Source organism: Oncorhynchus clarkii, chromosome 17, assembly GCF_045791955.1.
Source record: "Oncorhynchus clarkii lewisi isolate Uvic-CL-2024 chromosome 17, UVic_Ocla_1.0, whole genome shotgun sequence".
Classification (NCBI taxonomy): Eukaryota; Metazoa; Chordata; class Actinopteri; order Salmoniformes; family Salmonidae; genus Oncorhynchus; species Oncorhynchus clarkii.
In genome coordinates this window covers 8,435,839-8,461,111 of record NC_092163.1, presented here as the reverse complement: position 1 = coordinate 8,461,111, position 25,273 = coordinate 8,435,839, and the positions used below count along the sequence as shown (strand labels likewise).

The window sequence follows — 25,273 nt, the reverse complement described above, 5'->3', positions numbered from 1 at the left end:
CCTCATCTTAAACTAGTCTTGCTTGTGATTACCTTGTACCATCCTTTTCAAAGTCAATGTAGTTTTGGAAATGTATAGTGTTGCAGGTTAATTATTTTCTACATTGTGAGCTTCAAAGCCAAAAGGTTGGCTGTTTCCTAAGCAACTCATTTCCACTTTAAGAAGACTGACAGTGTAGGGTTTGAGATATTCCTTCATCTGTCAGTCCATGGATCCATCCAGTCAGGGCAATGGGATGGACACTAGTTCAGGATGACACAATAAGAGTCTTTATTCATTCATAAAGAACATGTTCATAATTGGGAATAAAATGACTAAGGGAACCTCAACTTTTTAAACATTGTAACAGACAAGAGTAAAGCCAAGCTTGCAAGTGCAATATTAGTGCAAACAAAGATATTTAAAGAGCCTTCTTAAAAAAAATGATAATAATACAAAAAAACAACTTTACAATATTCTAATCATTTTCCTATGATTATTTTTCCTTTAAAAATATTTTTACTGCATCAACAAAGTTGTGCTATCAAGGTAAATAAAATGAGTTGATAACAGTGAACCAATACAAGTTAAAACAACATTTCTACAATGTTAAAGTATGTGCATGTGTATAGCTCTGAGGTAAGTCTTGCTAACTTGTTGGCTCAGTCCCAAATAACACCCCGTTCCCTTCTATAGAGGGCACTGCTTTGGGACCAGAACCCTAAGGTTAGTACCCTCTATAGGGAATAGGGTGACATTTGGGACCTTCTCTCCATCATTCCTTTCTTGGCTCCCTCTCTTCCTCCAGGACTCTGCTACCGCTTCAAGCCTTTCTGTGCCTGCTTCAATAGAGTGTCAAAGTCCAGCTCCTCCTCTTCATTTTTCGCTGGAGTGGGTTCCTCCTCTTCCCGATTAGAATCTGGTGAAACAAACCAGTTCAGTTACCAATATGCTATGATTTCAACCGGTTTACCCTGCAATTACCTCTGCGACCCTGGGCATGTGACTTAGTAAACTCGTCAGCTATTTCCCAAAAGGGGAAAGCCTTCGTTCGAGAGGCTGATACACATTCTTAATAAACATAGGGCGCCATTGTGTGGCAGGTAGCCTAGTGGTTAGGAACGTTGGGCCAGTAACCGAAAGGTTGCTGGATCAAATCCCCGAGCTGACAAGGTCAAATCTGTTGTTCTGCCACTGAACAAGGCAGTTAACCCACTGTTCTCCTGAACAAGGCAGTTAACCCACTGTTCTCCAGGCGCCCGAATACGTGGATGTCCATTAAGGCCCCCCACACCTCTCTGATTCAGAGGGGTTGGGTTAAATGTGGAAGACATTTCAGTTGAACAACCGAGTAGGTATCTCCCTTTCCCATTTGGGACCACCCTTAAAGGTTCTCACCTAGGTCGGCGTACGTAGATTTGCAGAACTGACGCCTGCCCCCGAAGCAGAGGTCAAAGGGCAGCTCGTCAGGTCTCCTCAGCTTGTAACCGTTCTCGATGGCTGCGAACGCATCTTTCATGTTGTAGAACGTCACAAAGCCGTAATGGTCGCTATGGAAACAGAACACAGGTTAAGAAATGGTTATTTCCTAACCACCTGATATGGACAAAGGTAAGCTAGTAAGTTACCTGATGAAATAAGTCTTCAATAAATACAATGAAGTATGATTATATCTAAGGGGGTCGAGAGAGAGAGAGGTGAGGGGGACAGAGTGGGAGAGGTGAGGGGGACAGAGGGGGAGAGGTGAGGGGGACAGAGGGGGAGAGTTGAGGGGGACAGAGGGGGAGAGGTGAGGGGGACAGAGGGGGAGAGGTGAGGGGGACAGAGGGGGAGAGGTGAGGGGGCGAGAAGGGGAAAGAGGACAGAGAAAGTCTAGAGAAAAAAAGAGTTTAAAGACACTGATGCTAACAATTTTTGACCATCTCTTTTGATGCAGAGAGAGACTCACCCCCTGTCTCTAAAGTGCAGGGTGCATTCCTCCACCTCTCCAAACAGAGAGAAGCGTTCTCTCAGCTCCGCGTGCATCATGGTCCTCTGGATGCGGCCCACGTACACCACCCTGCGCTCGTCCTGGCCACACAAAACAACGCACCAAGGGGTGTCACTATCACAAGCCCTGCAGATTTATACAAATTATCTTCTCAAAATCCGATTTTAAACCCAAACATTAAAGCTGAGATGTGTGAAAGGCTGTCACAGGCCCTCACCTCACAGGTCTCTCCCAGGAGCATCTGTTATGGTTTTAGAGAAGTGTCATTGAAATACATTGTAGTACATGCTGTTTTATCACGCATACAATGATGTCGGGGAATAAAAGTGCTTGTTGTTTGAAACACCTTTGTTATTGTAATAATCTCAAACGGACGTGGCAGTTTCACCGCAACTCATCCAACGTTAACCCTGACCACACTGCTAACCTTATTCCTGACCTAAATCCAAGACCAAAAAGCTCCTTTTGGTTTCCATAAATGTTTATGATATAGCCAATCTTCAATTTGCAGCTTGGCCATCTGGTGGGAACCGAAGAGGACAGTTGGTGGCACTTTGGTCTCCAAATCAAATCAGGAAGTAATGTCACATTTACATTTAACATCTTAAAAAGTATAAAAAATATATATTTCTAAAACAGCAAAAACACAAGGTGTACCACGGTTTGTAATGTACTACACAGTACTCACTATGGCTTTGAGTTTTTGATTCCTCATATCTTGTTGTCTCTTTCGTTTCCTGGAGTCCCTGACGTTGTTGGAGCTGAAGGTTGGTTGGGGAAGGGGAGAGGAGACAGCAAGGTGAGATGGACTACAGAAGACCCGTGAGGCTATAGTTTAATCAGAGTCTAATTCAATCATTCAGAACTCCTTTAATAATACACAACCCTAAAAACATTTACAAAATACTTTAAAAAAAGTTATTTAACAAATGTATTAATGCCATTACTGACCTGTAGCAGTCCCTCCACCTCTGGGTTCTGCTGTAGGCCAGTGTGGTGGGGGATCTGGACCGAGATCTGGAACCAGACTGAGTCCAGGACTTTGATGTGGACCGAGAGCGGTTCCAGGACTGTGGGTAGGGGAGCCGGTACCGGCAGGGAACCGGGGAACGGGAGACGGAGCTGGAGCAAGAGGACGAGGAGGAGGAGCTGCTTTCAGAACGCCTGGGACAGAACCTGGTGGGGGAGGAGGGAGAGGGAGGAGAGTATGGGGGGGAGGGAGAGGGATGGGGGGGAGGGAGAGGGATGGGGAGGAGAGAGAGGGATGGGGAGGAGAGGAGAGTAAGGGGAGGAGAGAGAGGGATGGGGGGAGAGGAATGGGATGGGGAGGAGAGGAATGGGATGGGGAGGAGAGGGAGAGAGAGAGGAGAGGGATGGGGAGGAGAGGGAGAGGGATGGGGAGGAGGAGAGGGAAGGGGAGGAGGGAGGAGAGGGATGGGGAGGAGAGGGATGGGGAGGAGGGAGGAGAGGGATGGGGAGGAGAGGGAGAGAGAGGAGAGGGAGAGAGAGGAGAGGGATGGGGAGGAGAGGGATGGGATGGGGAGGAGAGGGAGAGAGATGGGGAGGAGAGGGATGGGGAGGAGAGGGAGAGGGATGGGGAGGAGGAGAGGGATGGGGAGGAGGAGGAGAGGGGTTGGACAAAGAGGAAGGAGGACGTGGGTTAAAGAAAGAAAATACATTTTGGGGTGGTAAAAAGTTGAGTGTAAACTTAATGACTAAAACCAGATGTAAAGTATGTAGTAGATATAGTGGAGCCATTTATCTTGAAGATCATCTTTTAGAACTAACAATCACCAAAATAAAAAGAACACAGTCAGGGAGAAGTTCAAAACCTCTCATGTCATTGATTGGTGGCTCATAACGTGTATTTATACTATGGCGAAATGTGTAAAACTGCAAAAAAATTATCTTTAAAAACGGATATTTTTTTCTGTCAGCCTCATGGCAAAACGTGTAGAATTGGAAGAAATTAGGTTTAAAATAGCAAAAACAAAAAAGTACTGTACCATTGGCCACTAACATGGCCACACCCACTAACATGGCCACCCTCCTCTCTCCCCGACTTCAATTCAAGAGCAATAACAGTCACCACACAGAATTTGAAACTACCTCTTTCGGGGTGGAGAGCGAGACCTGGATCGAGAGGAGGAGGATGAGGAAGATGACGATGAAGAAGGGGACCTAGAGCTAGAGTCCGAGCATGAAGACCTTGTCCGATAGCGCCGGGACGACCTCCTACCTCTGGCAGGGGGACTGGGTGAAGGAGGGGAGGGGATGCAGGGGCTGGTTCTCTCTGCCTGTGTCTCCCCTGCAGTAATGGCGTCCGTCCTAGAGGGGGAGCTCTCTGTAGATGGCGGAGCAGAGTCTGAGGGAAGTTGTGTCTCTGGAACAGTCCTGGAGTCCACTGGCTGCTGCTGCCGCAAATATTTCCCAGAGTTCTGTGTGCCGGGCACTGAGGAGGGGTTGGGAATTGGTTGGTGGTCGGGGAGTATGGTTTGTCTTTTGCTGCATAACATAGTAGTATTACTCCCTGGTTGATCCTGAGATAGACAGTAGTCGTGGTCTGAGGAGACAGATACTGGTGTCTGGAACTCAGGGGGGGTGACAGGGGGCTTTGGGGGGAGGGGGTGGGCCTTTTTGGGTGGTAGAGGACGGGGGTTGATGATTTGGATGGCCTTGTGAGGGAGAGGTTTGGGGGTCGCCGGTTGCTTCCTCTGAGGTGCGACAGGGGTAAGTGGTTTCCAGCGCGGCTGTGCAGGGGCCTGTTCCTGAGTGCTGAGAACATTCTGGGTGCTGAGAGGTTCCTGAGTATCGCAACGTTCCAGAGTTCTGAGGGGCTCCGGAGTTCTGAGGGGCTCCGGAGTTCTGAGGGGTCCCGGAGTTCTGAGGGGCTCCGGAGTTCTGAGGGGCTCCGGAGTTCTGAGGGGCTCCGGAGTTCTGAGGGGTCCCGGAGTTCTGAGGGGCTCCGGAGTTCTGAGGGGCTCCGGAGTTCTGAGGGGCTCCGGAGTTCTGAGGGGCTCCGGAGTTCTGAGGGGTTCGAGTGTGTTGACAAGTTCTGGAAAGCCAGTGGGTGCTGGAAGACAGAGTTTATCTTGGGTGCTGAGGAGATAGGCACCCAGCAGTGTCAGCATCCCTGGAAAGAAAGCAACAAACCAGATGATGAACTGAAGTTCTGTTCTAAAGCATGAGAATAACCACAGCAAAGTCCTCTGAATAACTGTGCTGACTAGACTAGAAATTAAGTCGAAGAACAGTTTCATCCCAAATGGTGCCCTATTCCCTTTATAGTGCACTACTTTTGACCAGTGCCCATATATGTCTCTGGTCAAAAGTAGTGCACTAAGGAGGTAATAGGGTGCAAGTCTCCAGGCTGAGTCCTTCCAGTAACTCACCTTCAGTGTTGTTGCTCGGCTCTTCATCTCTAACAGGGCTCCTATCTGGACTGCTTTCAGATTCCCTCTCAGTCTCCTCTTTGGCTGTGGGAAGAGACACAGACATGGGGAGGCAAGATCAGGGGTTCCATCTTAGAGTAGGAGTGCTGATTTAGGATCTGTTGTGCCTTTTTCCATCACCATGTTCAAGATTTTTTACATTTCACCTTTATTTAACCAGGTAAGTTTGTTGAGAACAAATTCTCATTTACAACTGCCACCTGGCCAAGATAAAGTAAATCAGTGCGACACAAACAACAACACAGAGTTACACATGGAGTCAACAAGCGTACAGTCAATAACTCAATAGAAAAAAAGAATGTCTATATACAGTGTGTGCAAAAGAGCAGAAAATTAGATAAAAACAATATGGGGATGAGGTAGGTAGATTGGATGGGCTATTTACAGATGGACTATAGGTATGTAAGATGACAAGGACAGAGGATGTATGAATCAACCAAATCAATACATCTGAATGCAAATCCCAAAATGGATGGGATGTAGTATAGCTGGAAGAAGAATGGGAGAGAATTAACGAACCCCCACTGATCCCTCACTCACCTTGTGTTTCCTCAAACCGCTCCAGAAGGCTGGTCAGATCTGTGGCTTGGATTCCTGCAACGCAACCAAGAGAAATCAGTTTCTGAATGCAGGGACAGTAGCAGTTCGTCGAGGTGAACTTTCTGCTGGTCTAGTGTTCTAAACTGCTTCCTCCAGAACACCACAGCAGCATGGGTTCCAGTCTAGAACCCTGCTATTTCAGCTGCATGGGTTCCAGAGCAGAACCCTGCTATTTCAGCAGCATGGGTTCCAGTCTAGAACCCTGCTATTTCAGCTGCATGGGTTCCAGAGCAGAACCCTGCTATTTCAGCAGCATGGGTTCCAGTCCAGACCCCTGCTATTTCAGCAGCATGGGTTCCAGTCTAGAACCCTGCTATTTCAGCTGCATGGGTTCCAGAGCAGAACCCTGCTATTTCAGCAGCATGGGTTCCAGTCCAGAACCCTGCTATTTCAGCAGCATGGGTTCCAGTCCAGACCCCTGCTATTTCAGCAGCATGGGTTCCAGTCCAGAACCCTGCTATTGAAGCAGCATGGGTTCCAGTCCAGAACCCTGCTATTTCAGCAGCATGGGTTCCAGTCCAGACCCCTGCTATTTCAGCAGCATGGGTTCCAGTCCAGACCCCTGCTATTTCAGCAGCATGGGTTCCAGTCCAGAACCCTGCTATTTCAGCAGCATGGGTTCCAGTCCAGAACCCTGCTATTTCAGCAGCATGGGTTCCAGTCCAGAACCCTGCTATTTCAGCAGCATTTATTTCCCACCTTTATTTAACTAGGCAAGTCAGTTAAGAACAAATTCTTATTTTCAATGACGGCCTAGGAACAGTGGAACTGTCTGTTCAGGGCAGAATGACATATTTGTACCTTGTCCGGATAGGGATTTGAACTTGCAACCTTTTGGTTACTAGTCCAACACTCTAACCACTAGGCTACCCGCCTCTAACCACTAGGCTACCCGCCTCTAACCACTAGGCTACCCGCCTCTAACCACTAGGCTACCCGCCTCTAACCACTAGGCTACCCGCCTCTAACCACTAGGCTACCCGCCTCTAACCACTAGGCTACCCGCCTCTAACCACTAGGCTACCCGCCTCTAACCACTAGGCTACCCGCCTCTAACCACTAGGCTACCCGCCCCTAACCACTAGGCTACCCGTCTCTAACCACTAGGCTACCTGTCTCTAACCACTAGGCTACCCGTCTCTAACCACTAGGCTACCCGTCTCTAACCACTAGGCTACCTGTCTCTAACCACTAGGCTACCCGCCTCTAACCACTAGGCTACCCGAAATCATCTTAATTAGCTTTATCTGAAGAAATATATACTCAGGGTGTAGTTTCCCCTAGGTACAGATCTAGGATCAGAGTCCACTCCCCCAAACCTAACCTTAACCTGTAGTAAGTAAAATGCTAAACTGACCAAAAATCAGAGTCAACTTCACCCTAAAACAAAATATATTGTGTGTTATGGCTCATCTGGCTTACCTGTGCCGCAGGTGGGGGTCTGTATGCAGGTGTTACTCTCTGGAGAGGTGGACAGTCGGACATGGGGGAGGTTACCAAGGGCTACCCGCTTTGCCCTCTCCATCTCTGGGTAAGGAGTAACAGCATGGGTGGGTGGATGGACTGAGGGGCTGGAGGATGGACTTGCCATTACTGGTGCACTTGGGGAAAACTTGGACCCTTCTGGTACGGTCTCGATTCCTTTCCTTGGGCTGAGAGAGCGAGGCTGATCCCCTTGTTTTGTGGTCTCTGCAGTGTTTTGGGTGTGAAGTGCTTTCCGCGATGGTTGTTTGGTGGAGAACCTCCGTTGGATCTCAAGGAGGAGACTGGTGCTCTTCAGGCTTGGATCCCGGTTGCAGAACACCATTTTGGGCTTGGGCGCCGGAGACTCCTGGGTGGTGGATCGAGGTAGAGATTGTTCCTGCTTCTCCTGGTTGGTCCCACGGCTCCTATCAAATCCATCCAAAGATGGACGGGTTCCTGGTAGTGGGACCAGGACAGGGTTTGGGGGGTCGCTACTGACCGCAACAGCACTCTTTTCTGGGCTAGTCCTGTTCTGGCCCAGACCCGCCACTGAGTTGGAGTTTAGGTTGGGACTTGGTAAGGGACTAGCAGGAGAGATGGTCTCAGTCCAAATAGGCTTTAATACACCAACATCATTCGCAGATGTAGCTTCCATTGAGTTGCGTTTGGGCTTTAAAGCTGAGCTGGTAGGAGGAGTCTTAGTCCCACTTCTAACAGGCTTTGATCCATTGATGCCAATGGCTTTACCAGGTTTACTGGGACAAGCAGGAGAGACCATCTTCGTCCTTGTCTTAGATATAGGCTTGAATCCACTGACATCACCCCCTGTTTTACTTCCTATGTAATGATGTGTAGGATGTGTGGTCGTTGGTCCCCACATGCTATATTTAGGTCCTTGTAAATAGGGTATAGGAGGCAACTCCGTGGGGGTTTCAGGTAGAGAGGGCCATTTGGTGGTGTAATTCTCAGGTTTCCCCACCAGGGGTAGTCTTTGCTGGCGCAGCAGGCGGTACTGCTGGAGACTGAGGGCCGGTCTGGGCTTGGACTCGCCTCGCTGTGGTGGAGGCTGCGACGACGACGTATCTCCGGTCCTTTCAGACAAGTCAGTTACAACCTGATGATGGTTGTCCTTTGAAGACGCTGCTGAAGACTCTGGAGAGGATGTGGTAAGGGAAATGGTCGTTGTTTTGGTGTTGAAGTCAAAAATGGGGATTTGGCTGGTGAGTTCGCACAAGTCCGGGAGCGTGTTTAAGTCAGGTTCGTCTGCTGCCGGTAGCTCGTAGGATGTCACCAGGACAGGTCCGAAGGTCACTCTTTTTTTGTTCTTGGTCTTCTGGCCTTCTTTGGGCCCATCCCACTTCACAAGTAGACTTTTTAGTTGCTTCACTTCTTCACCTTTACTTCCCTGTTCTCCATCCCCCTCTTTCTCATCCTTCATCCCTCCTACCGAGGGACACTCGTCATCTGATCCGTCCACATCAATTTCCTCGTCGCTCTCTTCTGAACCAGGCTTCGCATATCTCCACACCTCGCCCTCCAGGGGTACACTCTGGTCCGCGCTCCGTTCCCCCAGGGAGGAGGCCTCCTGCCTGGATGTGCCGACCCAGTCCTTCCCCTCCTCATCCAGGCACACCCTCAGGCAGTAGGGGTGCATGAGTTTCACCAGGTCCACCAGGGACACTGTAGAGGAGTAGCCATGGTCCTTCTCTACAGAGTTCAGCGCTCTCACTTCTGATCGGTCGAGGAAGAGTTCTCCCGAGTCCTGATTGGTCAGATTGAAGCCCTGAGGCGGGCTGTGAATGTGGACCTTGCCGCCCTCCTCCTCTCCATCGCTCCTCTGTGTGGATGTGGAAGAGCCCTGGGCTCTGGGAGTTAGCCTAGCCCTCCAGGGTCTGTCTGGAATGACCGTCTCAACCTGGAAGGAAGAACGACGTCAAGACTGTTACTCCAGCTATGCTCATAATCGCGCTCGCTATTGCTCTATTTTTAATAAAGATATCATTCTCTATATTATTTTTCATGACAAACTTAATACCATAGTGTAGTACACTAATATTTTTTGTATATAATTTCCAAACTATGACACAACCCAATCCCATACCCATTTATGTCAAATTCATTATGATAGGCATTTTATTTAGTACATTAAAACGAATGTAAATCTTTAACCGTTTTTCTTATTTGAAATCAAACAAGTTACTCCAGCGCAGGGCTCGTCCTACGGTACTCATAACCTCCAGAGGAATATTTATCTCGCACAGAAATAGATAAACAATTCTACAATGGGGTTGACAGATGTTTCTATTCATAACTCGCTTTGTTTGCAGAGGAAAAGTAAATGTTGACTGTTCCAGCATCTTCAAAGTGCGCCTCGACAGAAATAGTTTTTTTTTTAACGTGACTGCCAATGGTCCCTCTAAGGTGAGCGGTTGCACAGCTCGCCTCGGACTGCCACGCAGATGAAATATCATCCCGCGCAGAGAAGCACGAGATTGAACTTCGCTCGACTTTCTAGAGTTCACCCCGTTAGTTAACACTGTCAACGTTTCCCTTTACTGTGGGAATTGGGATCGAATCAACGCAATGTTAGTCACCTTCAATGCAACATACAGAAACAAAAGGAACTACGCAGGACTTAGTATGCACAACTAACTGTGCAAGAGATGTTGTTGTAGGCAGAACGCATCGGAGTAGGATTCTATTGCATTGACATGCACCCTTACACAGACCAGTGCACCACAACCAATCAGAGCCGCAGAAGGCCTATATGAAAATAGCCATTGCCATATATGGCCACTGGACAGCATGCGCTTGTTTTGAGATCAAAACGAGAGCTGCATGTAGCCACTTGTGCACATTTGTTCATATCCTTTGCTAGTTAGTGAGCTATTAGCCCAGTTATAGATCAGTTGTAGTTAACAACGGGGGCAGCGGTTGCTTCCTACAAGAGCACAAAACGTTTGCATTTCTAAACATCTTTGAAAAGCCAGTCAAGTAACGAGCATTTGCAAGTCTTAAAGGGGCAGTGTTGTATTTTGAGATGGCCTTGAATGAGCTAAGTAGCCAATCGGCAGAGGGAAGCATAATTTGTCTTGATTCTCTGTAATAACGGTAAGGGAATAATTATGCATTTTATTTTGTAAAGTGGTTTCTTGCATCAAACAACATTGTTCAGTCACCTCCTTGTCTGACGGTCAAGTGGATGAACAGGTTCATGTCGAGACCTACATGTTTTTATTCCAAAAGTCTCATGGGATGTAGGCCTGTATTGAACACCACACATTGGCTGCTACTGTAGGCTGAATGATTGAACAGCTATTTCCATGTTAAAATGTTATGGGAGGCATTTGTCTCCCTTGTTTTTAAATGGTAGGCTACTCTGGTAGGCTACTCTGGTAGGCTACTAGGCTACTCTGGTAGGCTACTCTGGTAGGCTACTAGGCTACTCTGGTAGGCTACTCTGGTAGGCTACTCTGGTAGGCTACTAGGCTACTCTGGTAGGCTACTAGGCTACTCTGGTAGGCTACTCTGGTAGGCTACTCTGGTAGGCTACTCTGGTAGGCTACTCTGGTAGGCTACTCTGGTAGGCCTACGTGATGATCAAATAGCCACAGTAGCCTACTCACTAACTTAAAGCTGGTACAGCCTCAGTGGTCACAATAAACGCGCGCCGGAAGTTGCACAGAATGTTCCAGTTTGCGGTCAGCAGACCTGAAATGTGCTCGGTGATGGGGAAAAAGGCGAAGCGCCACAGCTAAATGACTGTCCTGCAACAGAAACAGGTTACTCCAAACGGAAAAACGTTTTGGGATCAAATCGAGTTTCTATTGGACAAATTCAAGTAGGACCCTCCCCATTTCATTATATTTGCTTCTTAAACAGTAAACGGTTTCCGTTGCAATACGTAATAAATACACCCCAGGATAGTTACAAACAGGGTTGGAGTGGAAACCTACAGGAGGGTGTCTCTCCAGGAACAGGGTTGGAGTAAAAACCTACAGGAGGGAGACTCTCCAGGAACAGGGTTGGAGTGAAAACCTACAGGAGGGTGACTCTCCAGGAACAGGGTTGGAGTGAAAACCTACAGGAGGGAGACTCTCCAGGAACAGGGTTGGAGTAAAAACCTACAGGAGGGAGACTCTCCAGGAACAGGGTTGGAGTGAAAACCTACAGGAGGGAGACTCTCCAGGAACAGGGTTGGAGTGAAAACCTACAGGAGGGAGACTCTCCAGGAACAGGGTTGGAGTGGAAACCTACAGGATGGTGACTCTCCAGGAACAGGGTTGGAGTGAAAACCTACAGGAGGGAGACTCTCCAGGAACAGGGTTGGAGTGGAAACCTACAGGAGGGAGACTCTCCAGGAACAGGGTTGGAGTGAAAACCTACAGGAGGGAGACTCTCCAGGAACAGGGTTGGAGTGGAAACCTACAGGAGGGAGACTCTCCAGGAACAGGGTTGGAGTGAAAACCTACAGGAGGGAGACTCTCCAGGAACAGGGTTGGAGTGAAAACCTACAGGAGGGAGACTCTCCAGGAACAGGGTTGGAGTGAAAACCTACAGGAGGGAGACTCTCCAGGAACAGGGTTGGAGTGAAAACCTACAGGAGGGTGACTCTCCAGGAACAGGGTTGGAGTGAAAACCTACAGGAGGGTGACTCTCCAGGAACAGGGTTGGAGTGAAAACCTACAGGAGGGAGACTCTCCAGGAACAGGGTTGGAGTGAAAACCTACAGGAGGGTGTCTCTCCAGGAACAGGGTTGGAGTGAAAACCTACAGGAGGGAGACTCTCCAGGAACAGGGTTGGAGTGAAAACCTACAGGAGGGAGACTCTCCAGGAACAGGGTTGGAGTGAAAACCTACAGGAGGGTGTCTCTCCAGGAACAGGGTTGGAGTGAAAACCTACAGGATGGTGACTCTCCAGGAACAGGGTTGGAGTAAAAACCTACAGGAGGGAGACTCTCCAGGAACAGGGTTGGAGTGAAAACCTACAGGAGGGAGACTCTCCAGGAACAGGGTTGGAGTGAAAACCTACAGGAGGGAGACTCTCCAGGAACAGGGTTGGAGTGAAAACCTACAGGAGGGAGACTCTCCAGGAACAGGGTTGGAGTGAAAACCTACAGGAGGGAGACTCTCCAGGAACAGGGTTGGAGTGAAAACCTACAGGAGGGAGACTCTCCAGGAACAGGGTTGGAGTGAAAACCTACAGGAGGGGGGCTTCCGGGAACAGGGTTGGAGTGAAAACCTACAGGAGGGTGTCTCTCCAGGAACAGGGTTGGAGTGAAAACCTACAGGATGGAGACTCTCCAGGAACAGGGTTGGAGTGAAAACCTACAGGAGGCTGTCTCTCCAGGAACAGGGTTGGAGTGAAAACCTACAGGAGGGAGACTCTCCAGGAACAGGGTTGGAGTGAAAACCTACAGGAGGGTGTCTCTCCAGGAACAGGGTTGGAGTGAAAACCTACAGGAGGGTGTCTCTCCAGGAACAGGGTTGGAGTGAAAACCTACAGGAGGGAGACTCTCCAGGAACAGGGTTGGAGTGAAAACCTACAGGAGGGAGACTCTCCAGGAACAGGGTTGGAGTAAAAACCTACAGGAGGGAGACTCTCCAGGAACAGGGTTGGAGTGAAAACCTACAGGAGGCTGTCTCTCCAGGAACAGGGTTGGAGTGAAAACCTACAGGAGGGAGACTCTCCAGGAACAGGGTTGGAGTGAAAACCTACAGGAGGGTGTCTCTCCAGGAACAGGGTTGGAGTGAAAACCTACAGGAGGGTGTCTCTCCAGGAACAGGGTTGGAGTGAAAACCTACAGGAGGGAGACTCTCCAGGAACAGGGTTGGAGTGAAAACCTACAGGAGGGTGACTCTCCAGGAACAGGGTTGGAGTAAAAACCTACAGGAGGGAGACTCTCCAGGAACAGGGTTGGAGTGAAAACCTACAGGATGGAGACTCTCCAGGAACAGGGTTGGAGTGAAAACCTACAGGAGGGTGACTCTCCAGGAACAGGGTTGGAGTGAAAACCTACAGGATGGAGACTCTCCAGGAACAGGGTTGGAGTGAAAACCTACAGGAGGCTGTCTCTCCAGGAACAGGGTTGGAGTGAAAATCTACAGGAGGGAGACTCTCCAGGAACAGGGTTGGAGTGAAAACCTACAGGAGGGTGACTCTCCAGGAACAGGGTTGGAGTGAAAACATACAGGAGGGAGACTCTCCAGGAACAGGGTTGGAGTGAAAACCTACAGGAGGGAGACTCTCCAGGAACAGGGTTGGAGTGAAAACCTACAGGAGGGTGTCTCTCCAGGAACAGGGTTGGAGTGAAAACCTACAGGATGGAGACTCTCCAGGAACAGGGTTGGAGTGAAAACCTACAGGAGGCTGTCTCTCCAGGAACAGGGTTGGAGTGAAAACCTACAGGATGGAGACTCTCCAGGAACAGGGTTGGAGTGAAAACCTACAGGAGGGTGACTCTCCAGGAACAGGGTTGGAGTGAAAATCTACAGGAGGGTGACTCTCCATGAACAGGGTTGGAGTGAAAACCTACAGGAGGGTGACTCTCCAGGAACAGGGTTGGAGTGAAAACCTACAGGAGGGTAGCTTCCAGGAACATGAATTGAGTGAAAACCTACAGGAGGGTGTCTCTCCAGGAACAGGGTTGGAGTGAAAACCTACAGGAGGGTATCTCTCCAGGAACAGGGTTAGAGTGAAAACCTACAGGATGGAGACTCTCCAGGAACAGGGTTGGAGTGAAAACCTACAGGAGGGAGACTCTCCAGGAACAGGGTTGGAGTGAAAACCTACAGGAGGGAGACTCTCCAGGAACAGGGTTGGAGTGAAAACCTACAGGAGGGTGACTCTCCAGGAACAGGGTTGGAGTGAAAACATACAGGAGGGTGACTCTCCAGGAACATGGTTGGAGAGCACTCTTCTAGTGGTTCTTTTATCATTGAAATGACCTCTGTAAACCTAGATTAACGGGTGGGATCACCAGTAGTAGTACAGCTAATCTTAATCTGACACACACACTTCCATAAAACAGAAAGGGATGAGGTTTCTACCTTTCCAACAGATGAAGAAGGGGATGAAGATGAAGAGGGGGTCTTTATGGAATGAAAGAGTGCTTCTTTATCAGGTGGAGACCGTGTTAAACTCAGCAGCCGCCTCAACTGGAGAAACACACCAAACAGGAGAAATACAGTAATTACAAAACAACAATCACATTGTTCTCCCACAGACACACCCTTTTCAGCATGACTTACAGATAAAACCAAAATAAAAGCAGTACCCCTGATTCTCATCAAATCAAGAACACCTGGGACTGTTTTCACACAGCGTCTCAGAGCAGGACCGCTGGTTACCAAGAACACCTGGGACTGTTTTCACACAGCGTCTCAGAGCAGGACCGCTGGTTACTCTTAATTCTCAATTCATTCTGAATCACACACACAGACCCACACTTGGTTTTACCCACCGGGGAGTTGTCCCGTAGCCTCTGGTCAGAGAAGAGCCCAGTGTCAGGCAGGGTGTCAAAGGGAGACAGGGTCTCATCGTCAACACTGTCCAGGATCTCTGTTAGAGCCGTCAACAACGTGGACTCACTCTCCTCATCCAGTCTGCTCCCAGTCTAAAAAAAAACAAATGAAATAAATTGAATTAATTAAAAATAGTATAAATGGCATCTCATTTCTGTGACGGGAAACAATAGTTGAAGAGGAACAGGCAGAGTGTTTCTAATTGGACAAGTTCATGTAAACCAGGAGTTTTTCTGCACACGACTCCAAATTGACACCAGAAAATGCAGGGGACCCCACTTGGAAACATGATATTCCCTAGTTAACGCTGTGTGTCGATATTTACTCCACTTTAGGCCCCGCAGGCTGTCCCAACCCATAATAATGACATGAAAGGGCATTCTAATCGTGTAAAAGGCCCTTAGTTGACACTAAAAGGTTGTACTCTATGCCCATTTCAAGATTTTAAAAAAATCTTCATTTGTTTGATAAGATCACACATTTTCTCAGGGGAACCCAGATTGGGTCCCGACCTGAAGTTTGGGAACCACTGATGTAGACCCTGTTCCCATCTGAGACAGGTTCTACATCAGGGGCGTATTCATTAAAGAAACCGTTTAAGACCCAAACTGTAGCAAACAACAAAATTAGAGTTTCTATTGGATAAATTCAGGAAGTTCCCTCCCTGTTTCATTTGCCTTCTTTTAAGAAACGTTTTACAACAGAATCAGCGTAATGAATACGCCCCAGTATATCTGAATGTTTGGCCAACATTGTGTCCCGATGCTGACCTCTGCAGCTACGGCGGAGTCTTCAAACATTGCCAGGATGGAAGGGTCCAGGCAGGAGTGAGTGTCCATTTCCAGATCACTGACTTCCCCTTTACCCAGGACAGCCTGTAACAAGCAACAAGATCAGAAAGGGAGAACAAGTTCAATCACGAGTCAGGCAAATAGGCTGCCCAATTATTGGGAAAAAAGAGCTGATCTGATTGGTCAAAAGAGCAAAGCAAAAATATCTGAATTGGGCCTCCTGTGTAAACGCAGCCTACAGAAACAGTTGCTCGATCATAAGTATTTTTGTGTTTCCCCGCATCCCATCTCCTCGTCTCTTTCCCAACCGTATTGGAGGAGAGGGTCCAAAGTCCCTCCCTTCTGACGTTCTTCTTTAATGTATTTACAGAAAGTGGCAGAGAGGAAGGACGGGGGGGGGAACTAAGGAAAGATTGAGAAAGTTAACACATTTCTCCTAAAAGACACTTGAGGGACATAACTCAAAGGGCAGTCTGAATACAATAAAATAAGCTGCTAGTCAATAGTGTTTGTTGAGGCTGCGTTTGTATGCTTCCTCCTCCCATCAGAATGAGTGTGTGTGCAATGCCATGTTTTCAGACTGTTGAAGAGCAGAGCCCTGACGCGGGGGCGGAGGAGGGAAATGTTCAAGACAGTCATTCCCACACTTCAGTTTGATTTATCCAACGAGGTGGAAAAACAGCAGCACAAAGTGTCTCGCATCTTAAGGACATGCGTTGTCTTGTCATAGACAGTGACAGTTAGCACACTAGTCTGCACTCTCACTCCTTGACAACAACGGGCCCCTCCCTGGGTGTGGTGGTGGTTGTTGCTGGGACACTGTCTGTCTGTAATATGATTATGGGGCTACGTCCCAAAATACACCCTATTCCCAAATGCAGTGCACTACTTTATGACCAGGGCTTATAGATCCAAATGGAGCTTTCTTGAGAAACGTGATAGTCACAAGCTGAATCCCATATGGCATCCTATTACATATGAAGTGCAGTGCGCTACTTTTGACCAAGGCCCATAGGTCTCTGGTGAAAAGTAGTGCACTATAGGGAGTAGGGTGCCATTTGGGAGAGTTCCCAGTCAGTGTTCTTTTCAGAGTCACCCAGCCAATACGTGTGTGGGAGATGAGAGCAGACAGTGAACAGTCACAATGGGAGCATTGTAAAATGTGCAGAAAGGGGAAAACAGAAAAGCGTGGCTTAAAGTTATTTTTTATTTATTATTATTGAGCCCATTCCAAATGGCACCCTATTCCTTATATAGTACACTACTTTGGACCAGAACCCATAGGGCCTCTATGTACTAATCCCTCATTACCTCTCAGGAAACATCTATTTTAATTGAGCGGGATAGTACAGTAGTACAAAGAGGTGGACAGCGTTGAAATAATAGGCCATTTTTGGCTACTAGGTGCCTATTAACGTCAATGGTAGGCCTATACAATCACACTAGCTACAACGCTGTTTGTCATTCATGTTTGCCACAAGAGTAAAGCGGATATAGTTAGTTCAACAAAACAAGACCCTGGGTGTGAGACCAGTGTTGACATGTGTGAATGATATATGGAGGATGTTTACTGAAATGAGTGGTACGCAAAGGCAATCGAAATGCAATGATATAAAAACAATGAGTAAAATACGGGTGCATTTTAGCGGAATTGGGTGTACTTTTGTATGAGCCCATGGTTGACATACTTGGACCGTACCAGTTCCAACATTACAAAAGTAATGTGTCCCTGTCTGCTATGTATGGGACAGTGAATGTGTTCCAGTACTTTGCTAAATATCCATATCGGCAGCCACGTGAATGCAGAATATTCGAAAGAATAAACTCAACAATTTAATCTTATCATTTGCTTTTGATTGACGCCAACCGACAATTCATCGTTGCCAGCTTCCGGATACCCAACACGACCAGTCTTTTAGAAGGTGTGCGAGTCCAGCAACTATGAACGTTAGCAGCAGACAGAGCATCGCTTTTTCCGAGTAGAGAAGAAACTTTGCTGACTCCCTATTGAATTATAGCACATTCAACTTACTGTCACGGCAACTTAGACAGGTATTACTTTGCAGAAAGCCAATAAAATGATTTTATGCCGAACTAAATCGTGAAATAAGGGAGACATAGTTAGCTACTTGTGTCACCAGCAGTTATTTTCCCATGCCGCCATGCGATTCGCAGCTAATGTTAGCTACTACTAGCCGTTCACATCCACGTGTAGGCACCGCGTGCTGGTTTGCCATTTTTCGTGTATGAAAAAGGCCAAAGACAAGTGGTACAAGTAATTTTTATTTGGCCACATGTATGCAGAAAAATTATGTATCAAAGCCGTACCTCATTGAATGTGTTTGCGGTCAGAAATTCCGTGTTGCCGGTGATTATAAGCTCATCTTTTCCACGCCACTGCGCCGCCATTTTACAGATCCTCACATGGCTTCGTTCAGCTATAGCTAGGAGCGTTGCCATTGGTCAGCGCACAGACACGTGGTCGCCAGCACACGGAGGTTGTCGGTAAACGCAGATCTGGGATCAATGTATCTTGCTCAAATCATAACCAAGTACTGTTTTGCAAGTAACAACAAAACTGACCGGAAATCAGATCGTCATCCGATTCGCTTTGGTCTCTGCAGAAAGCCCCAAATTAAATATCTTTGATATGTCAAATGCTATTGCTGTCATGCACCTGCACAGTAGTTACTTTAATCATGTCAAAGGCAACGCCTGTCATATTGCCCGAAACGAAGAACGGATTTTATACCGGTCACATAATTGTTTTCTAGTTTTATGCCCAACCCAACCGCAATGCCAAAGTGGCAGTTTGAAGTTTGACTCAAATACAAAAAATAATGTATATAGCTGAGTCAAATCAGATTTTTTCCCCCTGCAGTCTGCACAGACAAAAAGCACATGGAATCAGATATTTCAAGCCACATTTTGAAATCACATAAATCTGATTCCTGGCCATGTGACTTGTCTGAAAGGTGAAATGCCCTTAAGTGGTTTCCAGACTGTGATTTAGCATATATTGTTGCTTGCTAGCTACTCTGTTGACAGTTTGACAAGAACATCTGGTAGCTCACACGTTTGTTTATTGTTTGAATGTGCTAGCAAGCTAAACAACTACCTAGCCAGCTAGTTAAATGCTGTGGCTAGCCAAAAAGGACTCATTTTGAAAGTTGGATCATCTTATCCTTTGAGGCTTTAAAAGTGTTCTTAAACTAAGATTTCAAACATTCAAATCAACTGTGGGAGACTTTCATATCAAACATTAAAAGCAACCGGGGTAGACTTTGCAAGCTACAAAACAACTTCTGATTGAGAGGAAGAATGGGCACCACCACCAATCAGCCTATGCCCCTGAACACACCCTCCATTACCATGACAACTAGAGTAGCCATGTCAGTCTGAACACATCTGACATTTGAGCATTTAAGGCACAGATAGAACAGATATTTCACCGGATGTATAAATGTGAAGCATCCGCTTGGTGTTTCCACTCACTACCAAATATGGTAGTGAGAGGAAGCCCAGTGGCCGGCAATGGGAGGAGATTGAACGAGATGGATTTTTGCAGACATTCTGCAAATCTTATCATCGATTAAACATTTGATCTCAATACAGTTTTCTGTTCTCAATACTATAAACTGTTACGAACAGAGTGGACTAAGTATTGTAGACTTTACCCTTGTCAAAGTTTCCAAAAATTGCGTTGTTTAGAAGGAGTGCAAAGGCGAACTGAGTTATTGCACACGTGTGCACTTCACAGAGTAGGCGTCCCCTGACGGAAATATGACGCCCCAAACTACTTCCCCCAGCTATGTCTGCACCTGTTACGAAAAGTAACTTCTAGTCGTAGCTGTATCGAAGTGGTATGTTTTAGGGGGTCCAGTATACCTCTCTGTTTTACGCCTCAAATTATAAGGTTGGTTGTTTAGCAAACAAAACTGATGCTTGCGCAACTATGGGGCAAAACACAAACACAGGGTTGGCTTAGATTGTTGACAACATGGAAACTAGATTTCATCTCCAATGTTTATTGAAAAGATAAATACATTTGCACTTGTTGTCTCTCAAATACATCATTACACTTGCTGGTTAGATAACTAGCTGAAAAGAGCCACATAGAGCCCCACAAGGCAGCTTCTTGTCATTGTTGCTAGCTATCTGGCCATCCAGAATCACAACTGCTGCACGTACATCTGCTAAACACGTGTATGTGACCAATAAAATTAGATTTGGAGCCTCAGGTCACATTTGACCTCCAGGATCCAGAATCCCAGCTGCCGACCAGGGATGGCCAGGACGCACCACCATGCCTTTTCTCTCCACAGCAAATCCTCTGCCTTCCATCAGTTGTGTGCCTTTGTCCTTGTTGCGGTACCAAGTGGCAGAATTCCCACTAAAAGCCAGGAGCAAGTTCATTTAAGAATTTTCCTGGGTTTGTTGTGCTGCGTCTAGTAACTTTTTGTGCTGTGCTGGCAGTGATGCACAGCGTCCTTGCATTGTGCCACAGCTGGGAGGCGCTCTGCGTCTCATGCGTCAACCTATCCACTTGGTCTGGGCTTGGCTTAACGAAGGCATTGTAAAAAGTTATACTCTTATCACAGGTTAACTTAGTGCCATGGTCATTGTGAGGCAATTGTGGGTCAAAAGGTAGGCCTCTGAATGTAATATCTCAGATTGTTGTATGTCTCTCCACCAGTGAACTATAATATCTTTGATAGATTGTTGTATGTTTCACCACCAGTGAACTATAATATCTTTGATAGATTGTTGTATGTTTCACCACCAGGGAACTATAATATCTTTGATAGATTCTTGTGTTTCACCACCAGTGAACTATAATATCTCAGATAGAGGATTGTATGTCTCACCACCAGGGAACTATAATATCTTTGATAGATTGTTGTATGTCTCACCACCAGGGAACTATAATATCTTTGATAGATTGTTGTATGTCTCACCACCAGGGAACTATAATATCTTTGATAGATTGTTGTATGTCTCACCACCAGGGAACTATAATATCTTTGATAGATTGTTGTATGTCTCACCACCAGTGAACTATAATATCTTTGATAGATTGTTGTATGTCTCACCACCAGTGAACTATAATATCTTTGATAGATTGTTGTATGTCTCACCACCAGTGGTCTTCCTCCTGTTGTAGTAGTAGATGAGACCAACTGCACCAAAGACCATCCCCAGCACCAGCCCAGACGGCTATCTTACTCCTCTCAGACTCTGAGTTAGAATGGCTCAAGTTAGTCCCAAAGTAAACACATCTCTAACATACATATAACCACACTTAAATCATGCAGAGTTGTGTCTGGGATGAAATAAAAGTATGTCTGAAATGGTGAACCACATTAATATGAGCTCTTTGATTCCCTACTTCCCTATTTCTTTAGTTCCTTGCTCCCTTACCACAGAAATTCCAGTCAGTCACTCAGTTTGCTTCCTTACTTCCTTATTCCCTTACCCTAGCCATTTTGAGTCACACTTGCCTGCTTGTTTCCAATTTCCTAATCTCCTTGTCAATCTCCCCCCATTAAACATTATTGTAAAAAATAAATAAAAAGTTAATCCCGTGTGTTAGTGAATTTTTTTATATTTTAGAATGACAGGAAATTAGTTTTCAAATGTAGATTGGTTTCTGGGGGAGACCCACAGACGCCCCGGCAGATTTGGTCCCCCCTAATGCTGACTCCATGGCCACGGCCTTGGCTCAGCATATGTGGGAACTCCTTCAAGACTGTTGGAAAAGCATTCCTCACGAAGCTGGTTGAGAGAATGCCAAGAGTGTCATGAGTGGCTACTTTGAAAAATCACAAATATAAAATATATATTGATTTGTTTCACACTTTTTTGGGGTTACTACATGACTCCAAATGTGTTATTTCATAGTTTTGATGTCTTCATTATTATTCAGTCCCTCCAGGGTTTCGCGCAATTTTTTGTGTGATTTCTGCTTGGTTTTGCAGAGGCTGTTGTGAAATTCTACGATATATTTGGCAATTTTTTTTTTTTTGAATTTTACTCCCCAATTTTGTGGTATCCAATTGTTGTAGTAGCTATGTATCTATCTTGTCTCGGGCTCGGGAGAGACGAAGGCTGAATGTCATGCGTCCTCCGATACACAACCCAACCAGCCGTACTGCTTCTTAACACAGACGCGTATCCAACCCGGAAGCCAGCCGGAGGCTACACCGTGCACCTGGCAACCTTGGCTGGCGCGCACTGCGCCCGGCCCGCCACAGGAGTCGCTGGTGCGCGATGAGACAAGGATCCCTACCAATCCCTCCCTAACCCGGACGACGCTAGGCCAATTGTGCGTCGCCCCACGGACCTCCCGGTCACGACAGAGCCTGGGCGCGAACCCAGGGACTCTGATGGCACAGCTGGCGTACAGCGCCCTTAACCACTGCGCCACCCGGGAGGCCAGCAATGTTTTTTTCACATTCATTTCATAAAGCAATAAAAAGTAATGTGTGCTCAGTTTTAATTAAAAAAACTTTTTAAAAAACACATAAAAACCTTTATGGTTCATTCATGTTTTTTTCTCACCAGATGGACACTTTATCACCATCCTCAACCTTTGTTATTACAGAGGGGAAGATCCACACGACGTGGAGTACATCTGGAGAGCGATTTCAGACCTGGTGAAGGTCATGGAATACAGCAGCACTCTCAATAGATTGACTGGTTACACACCCATTGGGATACATAAGGCTGAGCAATTTAACGCCGATCCCGTGGTCCTGGCATCGTTTCAAACTCCACTTAATTTCTTATGCAAACGTTATGGTGCCGTCGCCTACAAGGCCGGAGTAAACAACAACGGTCAGCAGTTCTATGGAGAGCAATGGTGGAAAAAAAATACATTTGCAAAAGATATTTCAGGAAAAATTGATTTCACATAATTTTACGATATTTTTTTAAGCACCATTTTGTTGATTATTACATGAGTTACGTTTGGGTTTGACAAGTCAGGGAACTTTCAGAAAGAAACCTGTCTGTGCAGTTCTTATCTAACTCGCACCATCCCAGGGTGGAATCTTGCTGAGTTTGTTTTGAGGGAATAAAAGAGAACTAGCTTGGGTATCAGTCTTGACACAACACAAAAGCCACCTCAATTGACTCCGTCTAAAATGACACTTACTAAAGCTTATAGGTGGAACACATTGACACCCAAGCTAGAAAGGGAACTGATCCGTATATAGATATACAACCTTAGTGGACATGTCCATACCTGTCCATTGGAAAAACACCAAGCAGTAGAAAACAAAATAATAGTGTTTTATTATATTATTTTCCCCTCTCAGTTGAGCCCTCCGTTCATCTGAGGTCCATGACGCCCCACGGTGACAGACACCCCTCCATGTTGACGTGCAGCGCCTACAAGTTCTACCCCAAACAGATCAGGGTGACCTGGTTGAGGAATGGACAGGAAGTGACCTCAAACATGACTTCCTCTGAGGAGCTAGCCAATGGCGACTGGCACTATCAGATCCACTCCTACCTGCAGTACACTCCCACGCCTGGAGAGAATATCTCCTGCATGGTGGAGCACGCCAGCTTCACTGAACCAAAGATCCTCCACTGGGGTAAGGAAGTAAGGGGACAAGGAAGTCAGGGAACAAACTGAGTGTTACTGGAAATGGTTTAGGGAAGGGAATAAGGAAGTAAGGAAGCAATGAAGTAAGGAAAGATTGAAATAAGGGAGCAAATAGCTCTGATAAGTTAGGTAAATAATGATGTGTGTTGTTTTTCAAACAACTGTAACTATAACTACATTCATGTTACTACGTTTCATCCCAGACATGTCTCTGCCAGAGTCTGAGAGGAGTAAGATAGCCATCTGGGCTGGTGCTGGGGGTGGTCTTTGCAGCAGCTGGTCTCCTCTACTACAACAGGAGGAAGACCACTGGTGGTGATGGTGAGTATAAGATGTTTTATTGTCAAATACACCAGATACACGGTAATGTGTTGTTTTACAGGGTCAGCCATAGTAGTACAGCGCCCCTGGAGCAAATTAGGGTTAAGTGCCTTGCTCATGGGTGTAACGGATGTGAAACGGCTAGCTTAGTTAGCGTGGGCGCTAAATAGCGTTTCAATCAGTGACGTCACTTGCTCTGAGACCTTGAAGTAGTAGTTCCCCTTGCTCTGCAAGAGCCGCGGCTTTTGTGGCGCGATGGGTAACGATGCTTCGAGGGTGACTGTTGATGTGTGCAGAGAGTCCCTGGTTCGCGCCCGGGTATGGGCGAGGGGACGGTCTAAAATTATACTGTTACATTGGTGCCGTGACCCGGATCACTGGTTGCTGCGGAAAAGGTGGAGGTCAAAAGGGGGGTGAGTGTAACGGATGTGAAACGGCTAGCTTAGTTAGCGTGGGCGCTAAATAGCGTTTCAATCAGTGACGTCACTTGCTCTGAGACCTTGAAGTAGTAGTTCCCCTTGCTCTGCAAGGGCCGCGGCTTTTGTGGAGCGATGGGTAACGATGCTTCGTGGGTGACTGTTGTTGATGTGTGCAGAAGGTCCCTGGTTCGCGCCCGGGTATGGGCGAGGGGACGGTCTAAATTTATACTGTTACATGGGCACATGTTGTCGGCTTTCAGTTAGGGATACTGTGAGATACGCTAATCGCTAGGCTACCTGCCGATCTCTATAGACAGATAGTATAGTTTATTGTTCAGTCTGTTGCTCTCTGCCTCTACAGTATCTATCCCCCATGATGGTGCTGCTGTCACTTTTCAAGACCAACAATATAAATGAATAATATGTTAATAAACTGCTTCTTAGTCAATCAATGCTAACAACCAAAATGCACAAATGTAAAAACTCAAATTGTGGTGTATTTTGTTCAACAGGGAGGGAACTGGTGCCAACAAGTCACCCATCCCAGTGATCTCTCAGTGACTACGTTACAGTTCTGCAAATGGCACCCTATATTGACCCCGGTCCTGGTCAAAATAAGTGTATAGGGTTCCATTTGGGATGTCTTATGTCTCCGACTGCAGGTTTGATGATGGTGTCTACATCTTAGAAATGTGTAAGGAGTGCCTGCTGCTTTTATAAAGACTATCAAGAGTTTATATTATTGTAGAAATGTGTAAGGAGTGCCTGCTGCTTTTATAAAGACTATCAAGAGTTTATATTGTAGAAATGTGTAAGGAGTGCCTGCTGCTTTTCTGAAGACTATCAAGAGTTTATATTATTGTTACAGTAACACTTCAAAACAAGTTCCTACAATATGCTATAGGATGCAATATATATTTTTAGGAAGTAGTTTCTCACAAATTGTCTTGAATTGTTTTGAATAAAACAATAAGTTGGAACCACTTTTTATGTTGTTTAAACAACCTTAATGTACAACTGTGTAAACTAGCCTTCAATGCTACCGTACCTGTAGACCTCCTGTCATTGCGCTAACGCTAGTTAGCATTGACTCGCTAGTTAGCATTGACCCGCTAACTTCCT

The 25,273-nt window shown here is 46.6% G+C and overlaps 1 protein-coding gene and 1 pseudogene across 2 annotated transcripts; one reads left to right on the top strand and one right to left on the bottom strand.

Moving 5' to 3' along the window:
• Positions 1-249: 249 nt before the first annotated feature.
• On the bottom strand, positions 250-18,259 carry LOC139370191 (peroxisome proliferator-activated receptor gamma coactivator-related protein 1-like). Of its 2 annotated transcripts, XR_011627119.1 has the most exons (14): positions 18,128-18,259; positions 15,779-15,883; positions 14,948-15,100; positions 14,535-14,642; positions 7,444-9,400; positions 5,962-6,015; positions 5,362-5,445; positions 4,880-5,102; positions 4,079-4,806; positions 2,921-3,145; positions 2,658-2,730; positions 1,928-2,049; positions 1,378-1,529; positions 250-898 (listed from the first exon to the last, which is right to left on the bottom strand). XR_011627119.1 is itself a non-coding variant. In XM_071109530.1 (13 exons), the coding sequence occupies exons 1-13, from the start codon at positions 18,257-18,259 to the stop codon at positions 795-797; spliced, it is 4,293 nt and encodes a 1,430-aa protein (XP_070965631.1). In that variant the 3' UTR covers positions 250-794. The 2 variants fall into 2 exon arrangements, 1 of the variants encoding a protein (XP_070965631.1); XM_071109530.1 differs by having other exon boundaries at positions 4,079-5,102.
• A 4,881-nt stretch (positions 18,260-23,140) lies between these two features.
• On the top strand, positions 23,141-24,767 carry LOC139369542 (rano class II histocompatibility antigen, A beta chain-like; annotated as a pseudogene).
• Positions 24,768-25,273: the final 506 nt, after the last annotated feature.

Coding starts and splice junctions, on each gene's coding strand:
- LOC139370191 (XM_071109530.1), bottom strand. CDS start 18,259: ATGGCAACGCTCCTAGCTATAGCTGAACGAAGCCATGTGAGGATCTGT. Junction 2,731..2,920: donor AGGTGGAGGGACTGCTACAG/GTCAGTAATGGC, acceptor ACCAACCTTCAG/CTCCAACAACGTCAGGGACT. Junction 1,530..1,927: donor CTGCACTTTAGAGACAGGGG/GTGAGTCTCTCT, acceptor CTGTTTCCATAG/CGACCATTACGGCTTTGTGA.